The following is a 19,785-nucleotide window of genomic DNA, read 5'->3' on the forward strand; positions in this document are numbered from 1 at the left end:
TACTATTTAAAATGTGAAAGGTAAGGAAAACATCACACAAAGCAACATGGTTTAAGGTCGCGATGTTACAGAAGTAGCGACAGATCTTTTCTTTCAATACGATCTCATTGAAATTCGTTACCATTTTACATTTAGGTGAATTGGTGGCTAGTGTGGTGATTTTGTACGACTCGCATCATATACGAATTCGCCACCTTGTAACATAGTTGCATTTTCCACGTGAGACCAAGTTGTGTGTTCAGTATTGTGACGTACATCCGAGTGAAACTGATTCATGAAAAACAGAGAAGCCATCAAGTTATATTTTAATAAAAAGAAAACAGGATCACGTAAAACATTTTTTTTTAAAGTAGGTAAGTATGTGATTGAGAGCATGTGTGGCAACATCTGGTATATGAAATATGGAACATTTATTGTCACAAAAAAAAAAAAGAGAACCCCATGAATAAAATGTTAAGCTTTATTTCAGCATTTTATTTCAGATGTCTCAGTACTTCAGCAGCTTCTGACAGTGACAAGAAATCATCATTTCATAAGTTTGCTCGATTGAGCGTCATTGTTCATCATTTGTGCTAAAGAGGCGGGGCTCCATCTCTAAGAGGCGTGTCTATTACATATTGAGGCGGGGCTAGTGTTACGGGGGTGAGGCCTGGTACTACAGAAGAAAAGTTTTGGTTTCCTACAATCAGGTGTTTGTCGTCCAGCTCTCAATGTTCAAGTCCGAACATCTGAAAAATGTTCTCCAGATGGAAGCTTGTGTTGTGAAGAGCATTAAAACATTCATTTAGAGAACAAGATGTGAGAGAAATATCAAGCAGAACCTCTGGAGAAGGTGTGCAGTCACAGGCACTTGTAGAGGCCGCTGTCGAGAGGAAAAACAAGGGCGAGAGAGAGAGAGAGAGAGAGAGAGAGAGAGAGAGAGAGAGAGAGAGAGAGAGAGAGAGAGAGAGAGAGAGAGAGAGAGAGAGAGAGAGAGAGAGAGAGAGAGAGAGCAAAGAACATTTTTGCATTCTTGTATTCCATAATAACTAGATAGGCTCTTCTCTTTTAAAGCATAAATAAGAAAAGCCAACCTCTTAGAATTCCCACAAATGCATCTGTCGAGCTGTTTCCCAACATCCAGCTCTGTTTTGTTTTTTTCTTTGCGCAGAAATGCTGGTAATCAGATCAACAGTGTGACAAAGCAAAGGCTAAACATTCCAAGTTCAGAGTGAATTAAACCCCTGTAAATGAACAATTAATCTCCTATTATGACTGTTGCCGTGCAAATGTTCTTCTAAAAAGACGAACATGGTATGAAACAGCATTTAGTTACAAATACTGAACAGATATCTGCAAACCTCAACACATCCGTTCACATAGTAAGACAAATCAAGTTGTGCAATGCAAATCCTGTAGTGTGTTCGTGAACATAAATAATTCCGAAAAACATTTTGTTACCGTTTTTTGAGACACTAACATAAGAATGAATTGTAAAAATTGCGCCTACACCAATTCAATCGCACTTATTAACAACAACAAAAAAACATTCTTGCATTTCACAATTACTATACATAAACACAAATTTATTAGTTGCTAAATATTCTTTTTTTAAGTTCTTGTTAAACAAAAGAGTTCGGAAACAGTGCAAATTAACTTTTTAAGACATTCCTCCAAAGATATGACATTCAACATCACACGCCCTGACAGTGTGTAAGACTGTCCTGGGGTTAAAGGTCAAGGGTGGAATGCGCTCCAACACTGTGTATGATTGGTTAGAGAGAGAGAAAAAGTGATAAAGAATGTGCATTTATCACCTCTTTGCACTTTCCCATGATAATTTAAGGGGTCCATCTGCAGACCTCGCCGACACAAAGAAATGAAGAGAAAGAAATGATAAAAACAGGAAGAGAGCAACAAAACATCAAGAGAATGTGAAATATCCATAGGCTGTCCGAAGTGTTTTATTACTTGACTTTTTCTGATTCTGAAGCTTTGTGTGTGCACTATAGTAAAGAACACTGTTCTTTAAGAGCAGATGCCACCGATTATAAAGTCTGGTTCCCGAGTGAAGTGAGAGCTCACGGCACACATACCATTCTCCAATCGGCTGCAGAGTTTAGAGTTTGTACGGCGCCGGGCCCCTCCAAGCACTCTGCTGCCCCCCTGTGGCGAGTGTCTGTCCTGTATGCACACACACATGCACTGCCACTAGCTGTTGCTGCCCCCGCTGGTGAGTTTGAGACTCTTCATTTGATGCTGGAGAGAGTCTTTCTCCATCTGGGCTTCCGCTAGCGCCATCTTGGCTTTAGACAGCTCCAGTTTCAAGCATTCGTTCTCCTCCACGAGCAGCTGTGTGGATGGAAGAGATCATTAGCTTGGCACACACAAAGTGTTTATTGTTTATCAGCCTGGATGCTTGACTTGAAAGATAATTGCTATTGTATAATTGATGTTAAAGGAGTCATCTTTTTATAAATTAATTTTTTTATCTGAGGTCCATTTATACATATTAATCAGGGTTTTTAAATGTTTTTTAAACGTATTCATGTTAAAATGTTGTATCAAATATGATAAACATGCTTTTAAGGAACATTTATTTGCTTGTATGTTGATCTCTCAATCATCATTATAATTGCATTCCATTACATGTTTTGCACCCACAATAAAAACTACAGCGCTTTGATCATGAAACAAATCATTTAAATATCTTATTGGAAGAAGACATTATTGGAAGAAATAAAGTGACTGACATTTATATGCATGTTATGCAAGTAGTCTTTTTATTACACTGTTATAAAGATCTCACTGACTTACATTACAAGCTATCATAATTTCATCTTACTTTTTGGTCATATAAACTGCACTAAATTGCATATTTTGCTCAGTTTGGGCCTCTGTTTTTCCCTCTTCCTCTTGAGTATGAGCTCCCTATCTCTATATGAAACATAAAAGTCTGATGTATCAAATATGACACTGAAAAACATAGGCAAACTTTTTTTTAATTCCTTTTCATATTTTGTCTAAAGGTTTAATAAACTTTCATTTAAAGACACACTATGTACATTTTTGGATTACAATATCCAAAAACCACCTGAACAATGTTATTTATTTTGTTGATTTGTGTACTTGCATTATCCCAAAAATGTTTCTAAGAATGTTTAAATCCAAAGAAATAAGCAGTTTTAACCAGGACACGGACCGTGTCCGCATGTCCGTGCGTCGCCTATTAATAACATCATACCCGCGTTAGCCTCGATTTCTGCTTTTATTTTATAGAAACAATGGAAACACCAAAGACGCTTTAATATATTATGTGTACATTTATCGACAGAAAACTAACTAATTGTTATACAGCTCAACACAGTTAGTCTTTTTGTTTAAATCTCGTTTTCTTTATTAACCGCGAGTAGCATTTTTACCATACCTACAGTAATATCGGTCTCAGTAAGTGTCTCATATAGTAGCCGAGCGAACGCACAGAGTAACATTATAACAACTTTAATCACACTCAAATGTGATAAAACAGCGCTGCGTTACGTCACATACGCATGACCGGAAGCGGCGTCTGCGGCATAATAAAAGCTCCACTGCTCTCGAGCCGTATGTCGTGCTTGTCTCTCATTAGCAATCGCTCCAGTGGCCTCGTTCCGATCCAACGGCTTTCGTAACTTTAATACATTACCGGTCACCAATGACTATGATTTCTGCACGAGTCCTGTCGTATTCTCCACCGGCTGGAGAGATGAAGACAACAACTCCCACGATTCCGTGATCAAGGCGTCATTAAGCTACGCCTTTGTTTTGAATAAGCGACCTCTAGCGGCAAAAAGTTACATAGTGTGCCTTAAAAAAAAAAAACTAATCTAATTTTTCTGGGTATGATTTCATATTTCAGGCTTTAGAGGGTTAAAACAGGCAAACCAAGACATGGTAAAAAGGCTTACAGACATACATTTGTATATAAGGCACAAAATAAAACGTTCACATAAAGCCGCAATTTTACAAGTCCAGCTTTATGTGGACGTACCCTGTGATGCATTACATCATGCAAAATTCACATATCGCAAATTGTACCTGTTGTCTACTTGAGGGGGTGGGGCTTGTGTGTGACAGAGGTGCAGTCTGAGTGGCTTTCGGCTCACTGGCCACACCTACAGGAACTTCAGGGACAGAACTGAGCCTGCTGTCATTCACAGGCCCCGCCATCTGAAGCTTTGGGTCCGCGGCACGCTCAGCTGTCCGAGGGGAGAGAGGGGAGGGATGCATTTAGAACGTGCATTCCTGAGCTTTAATCCTATTTCAAAATAGTTCATTTCAAAGTAAAAGAGAGAGTGCATGCATGTGCCAGGGGAATTTAAAGGGGGGTAAATTATGCTATAAGGAACAATTATAGTTCAGGAGTGAAGAAGGAAGCAGGAAGAGATGAACAAGAAGTAAGGGACATGAATAACCTCCTCCAATGCTGAATGAGCCGTCATCTTGACGATGGATAAGGAGGTTATGAATATGCACGGCGATGGGCGTGGCTTCGGGCTCTGACGCTTTGTCACGGGGACCATCATCCTGATTTAAACACATATATTAGTACATACATGCTGTTTCTGTCTTGCTGTCTACTACATTTTATTTCCACTGAAGGTAGACATATTGCATTCTGGGATTGCAGTTCACTAGGTTTTGGAACAGAAAGGCTGTGTACAATCACAATGTAGGTAAGTGTGTCAAGTAGGGGTGTCATTAAATACCGATATTATCATAGTACATCATGTATTATCATGTACATCATCAAGTGCCACTAACATGTCGAGGACACGTCAAACAAAAGCAAGACGCACACTTTTGAGTGTGTTTCACTGACCAAAAAAGAGAAAACACTAAATAAACACAAAAAAAAGTTGAATTTGACTGATACCATTATTTAAATTTCTATAGACATTGCAAAAATAGTGATATTGTTCATTATTTTGGCCATGATAATCCTGTTGTGAAATATATCTTGACAGCCCTAATGTTCGATGTCTAAATGTACCTTGAGGTTCACGTGTGTATCTTTGATGGTGATCTCCATGGGGAGGACCTGGGAGGCGGAGTCATCCCCCAGGAAGAGGGCGAGGTTTCGCAGTGATGTCATGAGGAAGTCGGCACTGAAGGCCTGTAGGCGGCACTGCAGGAAGCCGTTCTGTTCTGCGAGGGGAGAGTGAACCGCAGCGCCCGGGCCGCTTTCCAGCCTCACCTGCACCTCTGGATTTAATAACACCATGCTGGGGTCAGACCCTGACCCAGAGCCTGCGAGAAAAGAAATCAAATTAGAAATGAAGTAAGGTGCTGATTTCATCTTTGACAGATTTGGATTGTGGTGTCAAAAATGTTTTGTTGGTTTAAAGGTTCTCGGTTTTGAGCCATGAAATGCTTCGTTCACACTGACAAAGTGAGTTTGGAAATATCGCAATTGCGATTTCTGAGCAATGACCGAGCGAAGTCATATTTACAAGCGAGAAACTCTGAATTCTAGCTTACACAAGCTGCTGAGTTGTGATGTCGTGACAGAAAACTGATCTATGATATTGATGGGATCATATTTTACACCAATAATCTATATAATTTATAATCCATTAACCAAAAAGCATACACAATCGTCATAGCAAGAAGATGAACGCTACAATGATAGTACAGAACCATTAATACAGATTTCATTTTTTTTAATACAATCGATAACTATAACAAGACAAGATTGCACCAGCTCCTTTTGTATGAAACAAGCGAGAGCATTTCTGCACGCATGACACACAAAAGAAGTGCTGGCTTCAGTTACATGGATGAGCAGACTTTTATACAGTACAGCATTCCTATTGACAATGGTCATTATCAGGGAATAACAGACCTCAGAATGTTGTGACTGACCAATTAGAATCAAACATTTCAGAGAGCGTTGTAATAAGTCATAATAATGAAAGTCCAACTCGAAGGTAAAAGCCTACCAGGTGCTCTTGAAGGCAGAAACTGACTTTAGGTCGATAGTAAGTGTTCCTGCTGCTGGATAACCTGACGCGTAACTTCACATTTGCATAACGTTAAACTTTTCTCAAGTACAGTTCCTGTTGCTCTCATTGAAAATGAATGATTCCAGGTCTCTCTCCCTTAATACTTCAGCATTATAGATGCCATTACCCAAAATGCACACAATAATGAAGACCCACATGATGAAAACACCATCTACTCCATGTTTCTCCATGCAATGCAATAAACCTTGGAACTACAAGAACACATGAATGTGTACACAGTCATGCAGGAAACCAAGGGATCACTAATGAGTGGAAGTCAAGGGCCCGCCGCACAGGCTGTGGATCCAGACGGGAAAGCAGGACACGGGAGACAGCCACCAGTCTAAAAATAGACAAATCCAAAACATTGAAACGCTGCTTTTAAATTATGCATTGAATCCAAAATGTCAGCGCAACAATGCTTGTGGTGGTAATGAATAGAAATCTCATTGAAATTCATGGAAATTTCCTACAGCAGAGGGCAGAAAGGAGACATCAAATGATATCGGAGCTGTGCAGTTCAGAGGTCCCAGAGGCTCTCCTGGTAGAGGAGTCCACCGTTTCTAATATACTTCTCTGTCTGATCTATATTGAATTCTTTCGAGACCCGTCAGCTCTGAAACTAAGACTGCATTAGCATCCTCTGCCCAGAATAGAGAGAACAATTCCTAAGCGCGGATGCTTATTCAGAAGAAATGTTAAATAAGATATAAGAGAGTTATAAGAAATGGGGAGACAGGAAAACGTCCCTTACAAAAATAGTACTGTGGTACGGTGATTGAAGCAGATGGTACTACATTGGCAATGATGCCACATTTATTTACTGTGATATGCGATATGCCCAAGTACTTTAAGGAACACTATGGTACATAGGTATTACCATAGTACTATGTCCCATTGTAAGTCCCAAAATCGCAAAAAATGCATGCATAAAAACGGCGGGATGCCACACTGGGCTCTATCATACACCCGGCGCAATGTGGCGCTAGGTGCGACGCAAGTGTTTTTTGATAGTTTCAGCCCAATGTGTGTCCAGCAGCATGTGTCCAAATTTCAATTTTAACCGTTCTATTTCATCAGAAACGATCTGAAAACAGGTCTTTAAGTGTAAAATATAAAAATTGTCCTTTAATGAAAAAAAAAATGAAAAAAGTAGCAATCGGAAATTTCAACCTATGATTTTGTATATTGTATAAATTTTTTAAATTATATTTGTATTTTATAATTCAATTAATTATAATATACTGTAAATTATAACAAATATTATTTGCCTTATTCATAATGAAATAATTTGAATTATCTCTTTAATTAATGATAACAATAATCATTGTGTATTGTGTGCATGTAATATTTAATTTAGGTATTATATAAAAACATTTTATATATATATATATTATATATATATATATATTGGGGATGGCTTTTGTGCATGTGAATAAAGTTTTTAATGTTTTGCTCTAGAACAAAAAGAGAGTTGTACACAAGTTTGTGACATCAAAGGTTAATTTCTTCAATGTCCTCTGGAAATAGTGGAGTTGAAAAGACCATCATTACAAGAATAGAAGTGATCATTCCTCTCATTCCTAGCTGAACATTTTAATTAATCTTTCAACAGTTGTGAATAAAACAAGCAAACGCAGCACTTTGCCTCCCAAATGCAGAAACTGAAGAACAGCAAAAATTCTGCAAGAGGAAACTGAACGAGTGAGAATAACTGAAAATAGAGAACATGGGAGCAGGTGAGAGAAAGATACAGAGAAACGGTCTGAAAAACGGAGGCTAGCAGAACCAGTCAAGAGAAACTGAGCATGGAAAAGCCTATAGATTAATGCTTGGAGAGGAAAGAGGCAGTGCTCTGAAGCAGCCTAGATAAGACGAGAGGGAGTCTGTGTGTGTTTATGTGTGTACAAAGTCTCCTGAACCAGCAATTCTAGCACTGCAGAACCCAGTGGTCTGTGACAGCAGAGAAACGACAACACAAAACCAGAGCAGCTAAAGAAGAGAATGAGAGAGAGAGCGAGAGAGAGCGAGAGAGAGAGAGAGAGAGAGAGAGAGAGAGAGAGAGAGAGAGAGAGAGAGAGAGAGAGAGAGAGAGAGAGAGAGAGAGAGAAGCTGGGACCAGTGGGCGAGAAAAATGCACACAAACTTACTACACAGCTGAAAAAAGGCTCTTATTTAAATGAAGAGTACTTGTCCACTGACTGAGGTGCAGTTTACACTACACAGTTTTCAACTAAAAAACAGGGCTGCCCCCGACTAAAGATTTTTCTAGTCGACTAGTAGTCGTTCATTTAAGCTATTTGTCGACTAATCGCACGTTTATATGAATTTAATTACTTAAATATATACTGGGTGGCAGAATATAGCCCATGCCTCACGCTCAGGCGCACACATAAACCTTGCCGCAAAGCACTGGCAAAAGTAATGATTATGAATGTGTCGGAAAAACTTCCGACTTCCGGAGGAGTTCGCCTGTGGAGTTAACTGCCTAAATTTTAGTCGACTATTAGGGAACAGCCCTACTAAAAACTGAAAACTTCATGCGTTTTGGGGGGGACTGAAAACGTAAACTTTGTGAAAACGGGTTTCAAAGTGCAAGTTTTTGCAAACGATACCTCGTCTTATAATCGCCTACAAAAAACGTGAATTTGTGAAAAAACTGTGACATCATGCGTATTAAGTGTTCAGTTTATAGGCGCGTAGTTTCTTTGCAAAGTGACATACTAACTACTAGCCTGGCATGCATAATACAGCGTTTTTAATCAATTTCGCGGATCCGTGTCAACCGGGATTGTTTTGACAACATTGTGGCAAATTCCAGCACTCACAACAATAGAGTTAAGGAGAATTACTGTCGGACTAAATCAAATGTTAATACTGATATTGTTTACACTATTATAAATAATCATTAGGGGGTCATTTTTATGTGTTTTTTTATGACAGCCACTTATCTTATTAGCATCTTTCTCAATTGACAAATACATTTTTTGCAATTAGTTTGACTAAATCCACCAACTAGTCGTTTATGAAGATTTGTACAATAGGTACACTACCGGTCAAAAATTTGGGGTCAGGTCAGTGTTTTTTTGTTGTTTAAAAAAAGAAGAAGAAATTAATAGTTTTATTTAGCAAGGATGCATTAAATTGATCAAAAGTGACAGTAAAGATATTCATAAAGTTTAAAAAGATTAAAAATTTTAGATAAAAAAACTGTTGTTTTGAACTTTCTATTCATCAAAGAATGAAAAAAGCATCACGTAGTCTACAAAAATATTAAGCAGCACAACAGTTTTCAACATTGATAATAATAATAAATGTTTCATGAACAGCAAATCAGCATAAAGACTGATTTCTGAAGGATCGTGTGACACTGTAGACTAGTAGCCTGGCTAACGCCAGACCCAATTCTCGTTGAGACTTGGGTCTGGGAACCACATGTGCATTTTCTCGTATTTGAGGCGTGGTTTACGAATGCGCCGGCAACGTTTATTGGGTGCTAAGAATGTCTATCAAATGCGCCTGTACGTAGCTAATAGCCAATCGTTTCCATTATACCAGATGACGTATGTAGAGAAATGGTTTAACGCCAAACGCTGCTCTTTTTTCTAAATAAAATTGCGATCTAAACTACTTAGAACAATATCTAAGGCTGCATCAAAAGGTAGCTTTGCGTCTGCTGCCATGTTGACTCCATAGATATAAACAAACTGCTTAGTTGTGTCGCAAAGATGTCGTCATCGTCTTGCTGCTCCCTCCCCGTTCTGTGATTGGTTCCCTAAACGAGGCGAAAATCAGGTCCATGGTTTCCAGACTGCCTTTCAGCGAGAATAAAATCGCGCTGCGCAAAGGCAGTCTGGGGAAACCCAGGCTAGTAGACTAGAGAAATAATGCTGAAAATTCAGCTTGGCATCAGGAATAATTTACATTTTAAAATACATTAAAATAGTAAAAAGTTGTTTTAAATTGTAAAAAAAAAAAATATATATATATATATTACGGTTTTCCTGCATTTTCAATCAAGTAAATGCAGCCTTGGTGGTTATAAGAGTCTTCTGTCAAAGACATTAAAGGGAGAGTGATCACACAACACACACAACTCGTGCAAACTCACCGACAGCATCTACACACACAAACGTGTCGTGCGCACAAACACACACACACTATGAAAACATATGAAGATACACACTTAAAGTACCTTCACCACTCTGAGTGGCTGACGCTGAAGACACTAAACCTGAAAAAACGCAAACAGCAAGTGTTTATCAGGTGTAACATTGACACACGTGCACACACAAACACAGGTGTCAAACGGTCTTACCCAGGCTGCGGTTGCTAAGATACTGCCGCAAACTGACGTTGCCGAGCTGATTGGGTCGGATCCTGCCCACCTCCAGAGCTACTGCTGTGTCATCACCCTTCAGATCCAGAGAACAGCAGACCGAGTGAACCTTCAGAACCAGTACAGACACCTGCAAACACATGCAACACAGGTATATACATTACTAACACTATAAATGCATAGATAGTGTACTTACAATCTCATTATTTTCATTCAGAATAACAAAAAATTTAACTTGGGAAAAGAGGAATGAAAGGAGAGAGGAAATTACAAGGTCTTTTGTGGGTTCGTCTATGCTCTGTGAGGCAGCGCTGACGGCGTCAGGTGATTGGGCCTCATCTGCCTCCTGTGCGAGACTCACATTACCCCCTTCTGTGGAAATCTGTTCATTTAGACCGTCCTTAAAGCCAGAGATCGATACATCATCTATAACAAAACACAAATATGCATATTAGGCTATTTGTTTAGAGCGAGAGAGTGTAACATCATATAAAAATTAATTATAATTTTCCCATCACGATAGGACCTGATGTTCAGCTTGCGCTAAATCTGAATGAATTTGTGGTTATGAAGAAATGCTCTATCAATGGAACAAAAATAGCCCAAACCTATAGATGTTACAATACTGCCCCCTTGTGGTCACTAACATAATACGGCTCTGGTATAAGAAGAATACACATCAGTAAAACATGGTGTTCTTGAGTGCATGACATGTACCTCTCTCCAGCAGGCTGTAGCTGTCACAGTCCTCCAGTGAGTAGCTGTCTATGGAGAGATCATCCAGAGACTGCAGCGAAGGACTTTTCTTCATGTTCTTAAAGGACACGGCGAAACTCGACTGTGACTTGCCCTGCATCAAACGACCACTGCAGAGTACATGCAAAAAGAGCAGGAAAAAGTGAATACAGTGAGCACATGTCAGTGCTAACATAAAGAACACCAAGAATGATTTAAAAAAAAAAAACTGATAGCATGTACAAAACATTTTGGGGCAAAATCAAATCAAAACACCAGTCAGAAACAGAGTCAGTGAACTCTGAACACGTCCACGGTTTTACGCACAACACTACAAGGGACAAGCTAGTGTGAAATGATCACAATACCACGGTTTTGTCCACAAACATTTACACGCACACCGATGGGCACAGAGTCCTACAGAGGGTGTCTTACATGTTGGACATGGAATATAAGGAGGTAGACCTGCTGTGCGTGGAGGTTAAGAGGTCAGAGACCACTGATAAACTGCCTTTCCTTCAGAAGAGAGATTAAACAAACACACACACACACATCCAGAGATCACATTCAGAGCAAGGAAGCAGTTGTGTATTGGGTTTTACTCCCAAATACACACACATACTCTTAAAACATTCATATTATTTCTGCAATCACTTCTACATTCAGTTATGAAACAAAGCTACAAAACTCACAATACCGTAATGAAGACCAGATTTAATTCTATGCCGAATACTGAAAAGCAAAGGCTGATGATATTAAACATACCTCTAATCTTAACTTCATAGACCTTTAAAACGAATTAGCCTCTCAGGCACAAAGCGGAGCCCCCTACATATATTGTACTACATATTTGGAGTCTGTGAAGGTAAAGGTTGGATCAGGGGTGGGAAACTCTGCACCTCGGGGTCCACTTTCCTGCTGAGTTTAGTTCCAACCCTGATCAAACACACCTGGAAAATCCAGTGGTGGACGAAGCACACATATCAAGTACTTGAGTAAAAGTACAGCGGTGGAATTGAGGTATAGGCCTAATGTACTAGACACAGATGAAATAGGTTACAGCTCAGTCTGACATCATTATGAATTATTTTGAATTGTGAAGTAGCCAGCATTAGTCAATAAGCATTATTATGCAGAGACTTAATATGTATTGATCTCCAAATAAGAAAACGTTTCATCTTATAACTCGCTCTGACCAGATCATTTGAATCAGTGAGTTGTTGACTCGAGAACAGATGTAATCGGATCAGTCCAATTCATGAATGAATGAATCATTCAGTTCGATTTTTCATTGAAAAGTTCACGAATTGGACACCGCTCACGTCTCAGAGTGGGTAATGATTTCTTCAGTTCAACGTAACAAAAAAACACCATGTTTTTATGAAATGTAGTGAAGTAAAAAGTATGATATTATGTTATAAGTCAGTTTTCCAAAATAAAAATACTCTGATAAAGTACAGATACTTGAAAAATGTACTTAAGTACAGTAACGAAGTAAAAATACTTCATTACTGTCCACCACTGGAAAAATCTAACCTTCATAGTAAAAATCTAAGGGCCAGATTTACTAAACAGGGCAAATTAGCGTGAGAGCACAAAAGGAAAAAAGTGGTGATGGGAGTGGAAAGTTGTGCTGACGACACAAATTAAAGAACACAGTCGCAGCCGGATCATTTCCATGACCACCGCAAACTACAGAGAGCAGCGCAAACAAGTGTTTGGGGGGCGTTAAATAATGCCGCAAATAGCAGTAAATTGACTAGCTTAAACCTTAGTAAATCACCTTGCATTATTCATTTAAATACTCTCCTCCCACGTCTGAAAGGGAAACTCCTACAAATGCATATGGAATTATGTCAGCCGCGAAAACAACTCAGTCCACGCCTGTCCACGTGTCTTTAGTAAATCCTGACAGTAGTTTTTTTATGCAGTTCTACTTCCATTATCAATTTTCAAAAACCAAGCAGGAAAGAAAGGGTAGTGGGTGTATACAAACAATGCAATACCTGGATATGGACTGAGGCAGCCTGCCTCCCTGACTCTTGTCGTTCCACTCCCTGGAAGAAGTGTCGGCGATGGGATCTATTACCGCTGTTCCACCATGTGAGGTTTCCCTCTGTTGCCCTTTGGTTTCAGTTCTGCTGACCTCTCCATCAGGAGATCCTTCTCTCAATTCCTTCTCCCTCCCTCCAGATGCCACGCTAATCCTCTCATCCATAGACGTCTTTCTCAGAGCAGGAGATGGGGATGAGGAAGGAAGGAGAGGAGATACGTTGAGGCCATGCGTACCTGCAAAAAGGAGCTGATCTACGTTTGGAGTACCCTCTCCTTCAGCCGAGGGTATCTCGTGTCCCTCGCCCACCTCACTCCCGGCTTCAAGAGTCGTTCTGCTTTCTGAGGGGGAGACATCAGACTCCAGGGGGCTGGTGCTAAAATCCGGTTGGGGAATAGGCTTTAAGAGTAGTGCAACTTCTGCACTTTTCATGAGCACGCCCACGCAGGCGCTGAGGGGTTGTGTGGGACCCTGGAGCTTAGAGCCGTACTGCTCCAGATCTTGCTGTAAAGTGCGCTGCAGAGATTTCACAGCATGTTGCAGTCTGAGCAGGAACATATACTGCCCATGGCTCACCTGAGCACTCAGGTGCTTCTGAACGTGCACTAGCACCTGCACGTCTACTTCACTGGATGAGGAATCAAGGGACGAAGAGGACTCACTGAATAGGCCATCTAGAGATTGTGGTTTGTGGAGACCATTGCTTGGCGTGGTGCTTGGACATGCATCAGTGGTGTAGTACTCCTTAAGAAGTTTCTTCCTCTGCAGACGATTGGCAATCTCTGCTGACTCACTGCGAGGCAACAGGCCCGACCCTACTCTGAGCCTCTCGTTGTGCTGTGCATATCGGGAAGGGTGGCACACCCAAAGTGTCAGAGGGAAAGAGTCCACGCAAGGTGTCGGACGACCTCGCCCACTGCGCGAGCCCTCATAGTCCACCCAGAACTGAGAGAAGTGCAGAGCCCACAAGTCAGTGGCTGCTGGTGTTTTGAGGGCCTTGGCGGAGAGAGATGGTGGAGCGAGGCCCCGGTACACATCATGAACACGTGTATCCTGCTCATGAGCATGCCGCTGGAAGACCGGATGGAGCACAGAGGAGGAGTTTTGGGCATGAGGAAAGGAGGAAGAGAGGGAGGTAAAGAAGGGTTGCTCCTGGAAGGCCTGCAAAAGGGCTTCCAGACTGGATCGTGTGCATCCGGAAGAGTGCCGTGTGTTAGTGGCTACCATCTCAGAGGTCTGCACTGACACAGAGCGAGGCTGGCCAGGCTGAGCCTTCTCCTGGTCTGCAGGAATCACCAGCTACAAATATTAAAATACAATTAAAATATATATTAATATGCAAAAAAGATGGTACAAGAAATGTACAGCATGGTTCCTCAAATTAGGGCCTGTAGAGCCCCTGATCGAACTCACCAACCTGTAATTTTCTAATAACTATGAAGACCTTGATTAGCTTGCCTAGGTGTCTTTAGTTAGGGCAGTGGCCCTTCAGGGCAAGATTTGAGGAAACTTGATATCAAAGCTTATTGGCTTCAAAGAATAAAAACCTAGTGAACTGGCAAACTCTTTTATGCCTACAGGGGCATTTAGGAAAGATAGTTGTGATGTTATCTCAAATTTGGGCCAAAATGAGGTACCTTAGCTACCCACAATTTGAAAGAGACACTGCAACCCACATTTCACTGGAAGTATGCAAACGTAAAAAAAAACGTAAATCTACCTTCAGCATGAGTCCGTCCACTCTGATATCTACATGTTCGTCAGGTTTCTGCGAGTCATTGAGTTTGTACAGCTCCATGAACTGTTCTAAGCTCTGACGAAGGTCCAGTGCAAACAGATTGAGCCAAACCAGACTGCGCGAGTCAAGCACCAGCTGTAGCGCGTTCAACTGCACGTACAGGTTGGGACAAGGGACTGAAGGGAGAGAGTTTATTTATGTCAATTCAGAGAATGCTTGAGTTGAACTGATATTAAGTGAATATTCTGGTCTTGTCAGTGTTAATGATGGATGTGGTCACTTCTGTCTTACTGGGATAGTCTTTGTCATCCGGGAAGTAGTACTCCGTGAATTCAGCATGGATGGCCGGCATCTCTTGGGGGAGATAGAGGGTTTTCTTATTGCAGGATATCATGCTTTGAGGACTGGAGCGTGGCTGGTCTGCTGTAGACACCTTCAACATAGCAGAACAAGCGACTTTTTAAAGGTCTCACATTTTGAGCATTCAAGCTGTGTTGCATCTGGTTTGATGTCAATGATGACATCATTGGTTTTCACACGTTTTTTTAAGTTTATATTAAACATGGCACCACGTGGCAGCACACCATATTTGAATTTGAACTGAGATGAGAACAAATGGCGTTAAACAACTATTGCAGAGGGGAAGATTATCAGTGAATACATTTCTGTTTTCTGACTTGGACTATAGCATGCGACTGATATGGCCCACTTTTATGATATTTTTGCATCTATGCGACCTTGTTTTTTTATAAATGAGTATGTAGATTGCAGAAAATTGTGTTGTATTTGTCCACACAAACCTGATAGATGCTGAAATCTGCCACCCGTAGCACAATTGAGCTGGACATGAGTTGGGTTTTGGGTGCAGATGGAGGCGAGAAGGAAGTGCTGGAGCTGGTGGAGATCTTTCCTGTGGGAGACACACAAACTCAAAAGTCACAATCACAGCGGATCATCTGCACAAACCACAGCCATGTGTTTGTGTGGCACCTCAAACGCACACCAGAGAGGTACCTTTCTCCAGACAACAGCAGCAGTTGGCCATGGGGGAGAGCGCACACAAGCCATCTGGGCCTGAATCCAGCTCCCTAACCATTATCCCTTCACTCTGCGCCTCTAAGACAATCGACTGACGGACTGGGGACACAGAACCCATTACGCAAAAAAAAAAACCTCTTAAACTAGGACAGGTGTTAGCTGTTTTCAGGACACACTTAATGACCACTGCAAAACATGACTTTATTAAAGCCATGATCACCATATGCTCATAAACATTAGCCGTACTGCACTACTGAGCTAAAAACTGTACACTTTAGCTAAAGGCCCTTATACAAAGACTCCGCTACACTCTCAGAGGCCACATGGAAAACTTTGAACATCACTGCAGCCCATAACTGTGTTGTTTGTGTCTTCTGAAAGTGCCCTACAGTCTTTGAGAAGAGCCCTTAAAGTGTCACAAATTATTGCTTTATTAATAGTGTTTGGATGGGCAGATATACAGATTTATGCATCAACGAAGAACAGCTGTTAAGTAACCAGTGTCCAGATCACATTTAGCCAAAAATCCCACAAAAAACAACAAATAAATAAAATTAGCTATTTTTTTTATTTGCATGGCAAATACACATTTCGCACCCGTGTAGAGAACTTTTTATGCATTGTAATAGCCATTATTATTCCCAGCAGCGATTCTCATTACCATAAAACAGTATTTTTAAATTTATAGCTGTAAAAAAATGACTACGGTAATAAATCCACTAATGTAAATACTATAAATGTAATTCAAATGTACTGCTAAATCAATAATACTATGACGTATAAACAACAAAAATTATATTTTTTTGTATTACAGTAATATGGGAAAATGTGTTAAATTGTCATGAAAATAATGTCACAATGCAAAAAATATTTATGGTCCGAAACGGTTTTTACTTTTGAGTCAAATATGATCCAGACACAGGATAGGTTGCATGAAACTAATCCATTTTTTGTTTTTCAGTCACAGTAAGTGTGTGTTAATGGGCACCATGTTCTCACCATGCTGAGGGGAGCTCTGGGACTGGCCACTGACTACGTTTTTGAGCATATCCACATTAGACTTAAACTCCTCCAGGAGAGAACGGACCCAGGTCTCACGAGACTTTGTGGCCTCGCTGTAATGCATCCAATGCAAACAGCCCTCACCTGAGAGAAAGAAAGACATTTTCTTTTTAATAATCTGAACATCTTCCTGTTCAACAGGTTATTAAAGGAAGAATCTATTTTTACCAGCTTTGTGGAAGGGATAATAGTCTACAGTGATAGAACTGAAGGACACCTGCATTGCGCCACCATCTAATCTCTTATTAATTCCTGCAGAGAGAAGAAAAAAAAAGGACACATTTCAGCTGAACACCACCAAACTCACACACTTTTAACAGTATTGTGTGTGGGCATGTGGTACCTCTGTCCTTGGTATTGGTGTCGTCACAAATATGCAGGTCCAAGTGTGTGATTTGGAGGTGGTGTGAGGTTTCACGAACATCATAAGAGTTGAAGAGCCGTTCCATGGAAGCGCTCTGATCTGCTGTGGCTGAAGCCTGCTGTGTGCGCACCTGCTGGGCTGAGGGGGGTGCCGGTGTTACCTAAAAACACCAGCAGAGTTGAAATATACAGATATCACACTAAAGACATTCAAACAAAGACATTTACGACACTTGATGCATCACCCACTGCAAAATCTAAGATTCAAAGTTATAACCAGTAGGGGGCACTAAAATATTACTCGGATAATAGAAGAAAACTTAAAAAAAGAGGCAGTCTGAAACAGCTGGTGTGGTTGATTTGGGAAGGGATGAGGAAGTGCACCTGTGTGGTGTCGGGGGGCATGGTCTTCCTCTGTGCAGCTGATTTCTCCATGGCTTCACTGAGAGACTTAGCATACTGCACCATGGCCTTGAGCTGAGAGTCCGTCAGCACCCACAGCAGGTCATCCAGGATCAGAATCAGCTTTGATGCAACAACATTACAGTCTTTCATCTGGAAAAAGAAATGGACATACAGCCATGACATAACATAATGTGCTAATTTAAATTCTTCAGAAATATACACACTACTGTTCAAAAGTTTTAGATCGGTAGGGTTTTTAAAAGAAGTCTCTTCTGCTCACCAGGGCTGCATTTATTTGATCCAAAATACAGCAAAAAACATACTATTGTGAAATATGTTAACAATTTAAAATAACAGTTTTTTATTTGAATATATTTAAAAATATAATTTCTTTCTGTGCGGCAAAGTTGAATTTTCAGGATCATTACTCCAGTCTTAAGTGTCACACGAAACATTTCTGATTATTTTCAATGCTGAAAAGAGTTGTGTAAAACATTTTCTTTCAGGATTCTTTGATGAATAGAAAGTTCAAAAGAACAGCATTTATCTGAATTAGAAAGCTTTTGTAACAATATACACTACCGTTCAAAAGTTTGGGGTCGGTAAGAATTTATTTATTTAATTAGGAAAGAAATGAATACTTTTATTCAGCAAGGATGGTCATTTCATTTTTTAAAAATATTTCATAATATTACTGTTTTTTTTACTGTATTTTGGATCAAATAAATACAGCCTTGGTGAGCAGAAGAGACTTCTTATAAAAATCTCACCGATCTAAAAGGTTGTGTGAAAAATGTTCTTTCATTTAAATTTATATATAATGGATATATATATATATATATATATATATAATTATTTCATTACAATTATATATATATATATATACACACACACACACACTGTTTAGTTCAGTTTTATTACGTTCTTTTTTTGGTGCAGAATCTTAAAAATGTCTTCTGTATTTCACTTTCTATTATTATTTAAAAATATAACCTTGTGTTTATTTAAATGGTGCTATATAAATAAAGTGGATTGGATTGGATTGGATATAAATATATTATAATATAAAACTTTGAGCGTACTAATGCACATAACTTTGTTTGCGTGTGTAGCTGAATGCGACCATAATAAAACCCTCTAACCAGCTGCCAATATTTAGACTACCAACAGAGAAATGGATCCCGGCTGCCCGCAGAGCTCAGAACTGATCCATAAAAGAATGACTGCTACACACACACTCAGAAATACACACGCTAGTACATAGTGATCCAAAAATGTACAGTTTGGATCTAATTCTGTACATTTAACCGTATGTTACTGTTTGAGGGTTGTGTAACGAATGTGTGTGTGTGTGTGTGTGTGTGTGTGTGTATCCTCACCCTCCTCTTTAAAGTGACTCTGATCTTTGATTGGTTGGTGATGAGGCGTATGGGCGCTCTGAGGACCTCATGTTCTGTGTTCTGGATGGCATCTGCTTCAATCCGGATCATCTGCCAGCTCACTTCCTTAAACGTTAGGATCTAGAATGCATCATAGTGTTAGCATAGAAACACATGCCTCATGGCCTCCACAACACCAGCGAGATGCATGTTGTCACCTCTCCACGTGTGGGGTCCAGGATGCGTGTGTATCGCAGGTCACCAGTGGTCCAGCTGGTGTTGACGCTGAGGACCTGGAGCTGCGAGAGCTCGAAGGAGGCATTAAAGGCTTTGGCGCTGATGCGGATCACTATAGAGTTCACAGAGAGTGAGATGCCCTCAACCACTTTCTCTGCAAAACCATATTCACTGACAAAAAGAGGAGAAGAACACAAAATAAACCCTCACAAATAAACATGTAATATCATGATATTGCGAGCAAGTTTTATATCACAACAAGCACTCACCAAAAAATTATATCTAGCCAAGAAAACAAACAAACAAACAAACAAACAAACAGAAATAATATTTTCTATGGCTTTTCAATTTATATACATCCAGGTTTTTCATAACAGAGGGAGCCATGAAGACAGGAAGCAGATACGAGTCAA

General features: G+C 40.1%; 1 protein-coding gene across 2 annotated transcripts in view; it reads right to left on the reverse strand.

Moving 5' to 3' along the window:
* Positions 1 to 443: 443 nt before the first annotated feature.
* bltp3b (bridge-like lipid transfer protein family member 3B) overlaps positions 444 to 19,785 on the reverse strand; it is a 35,233-nt gene continuing 15,891 nt past the window's right edge. Inside the window, exons 5-22 of one of the 2 annotated variants that reach the window (XM_079622378.1) lie at positions 19,354 to 19,543; positions 19,136 to 19,276; positions 17,736 to 17,906; positions 17,332 to 17,512; positions 17,157 to 17,240; positions 16,926 to 17,072; positions 15,689 to 15,798; positions 15,180 to 15,321; positions 14,871 to 15,064; positions 13,104 to 14,449; positions 11,080 to 11,228; positions 10,634 to 10,788; positions 10,342 to 10,492; positions 10,219 to 10,257; positions 5,012 to 5,268; positions 4,434 to 4,545; positions 4,057 to 4,217; positions 444 to 2,331 (exon numbers count right to left, since the gene is read on the reverse strand). In XM_079622378.1, the coding sequence (XP_079478504.1) occupies positions 2,191 to 2,331; positions 4,057 to 4,217; positions 4,434 to 4,545; positions 5,012 to 5,268; positions 10,219 to 10,257; positions 10,342 to 10,492; positions 10,634 to 10,788; positions 11,080 to 11,228; positions 13,104 to 14,449; positions 14,871 to 15,064; positions 15,180 to 15,321; positions 15,689 to 15,798; positions 16,926 to 17,072; positions 17,157 to 17,240; positions 17,332 to 17,512; positions 17,736 to 17,906; positions 19,136 to 19,276; positions 19,354 to 19,543 (3,871 nt within the window). In that variant the 3' untranslated portion in view covers positions 444 to 2,190. The remainder of the gene's footprint in view (positions 2,332 to 4,056; positions 4,218 to 4,433; positions 4,546 to 5,011; positions 5,269 to 10,218; positions 10,258 to 10,341; positions 10,493 to 10,633; positions 10,789 to 11,079; positions 11,229 to 13,103; positions 14,450 to 14,870; positions 15,065 to 15,179; positions 15,322 to 15,688; positions 15,799 to 16,925; positions 17,073 to 17,156; positions 17,241 to 17,331; positions 17,513 to 17,735; positions 17,907 to 19,135; positions 19,277 to 19,353; positions 19,544 to 19,785) is intronic. The other variant, XM_079622379.1, reaches the window with a different exon arrangement.

Source organism: Phoxinus phoxinus (genome assembly GCF_949152265.1).
Source record: "Phoxinus phoxinus genome assembly, chromosome: 9".
Lineage (NCBI taxonomy): Eukaryota > Metazoa > Chordata > Actinopteri > Cypriniformes > Leuciscidae > Phoxinus > Phoxinus phoxinus.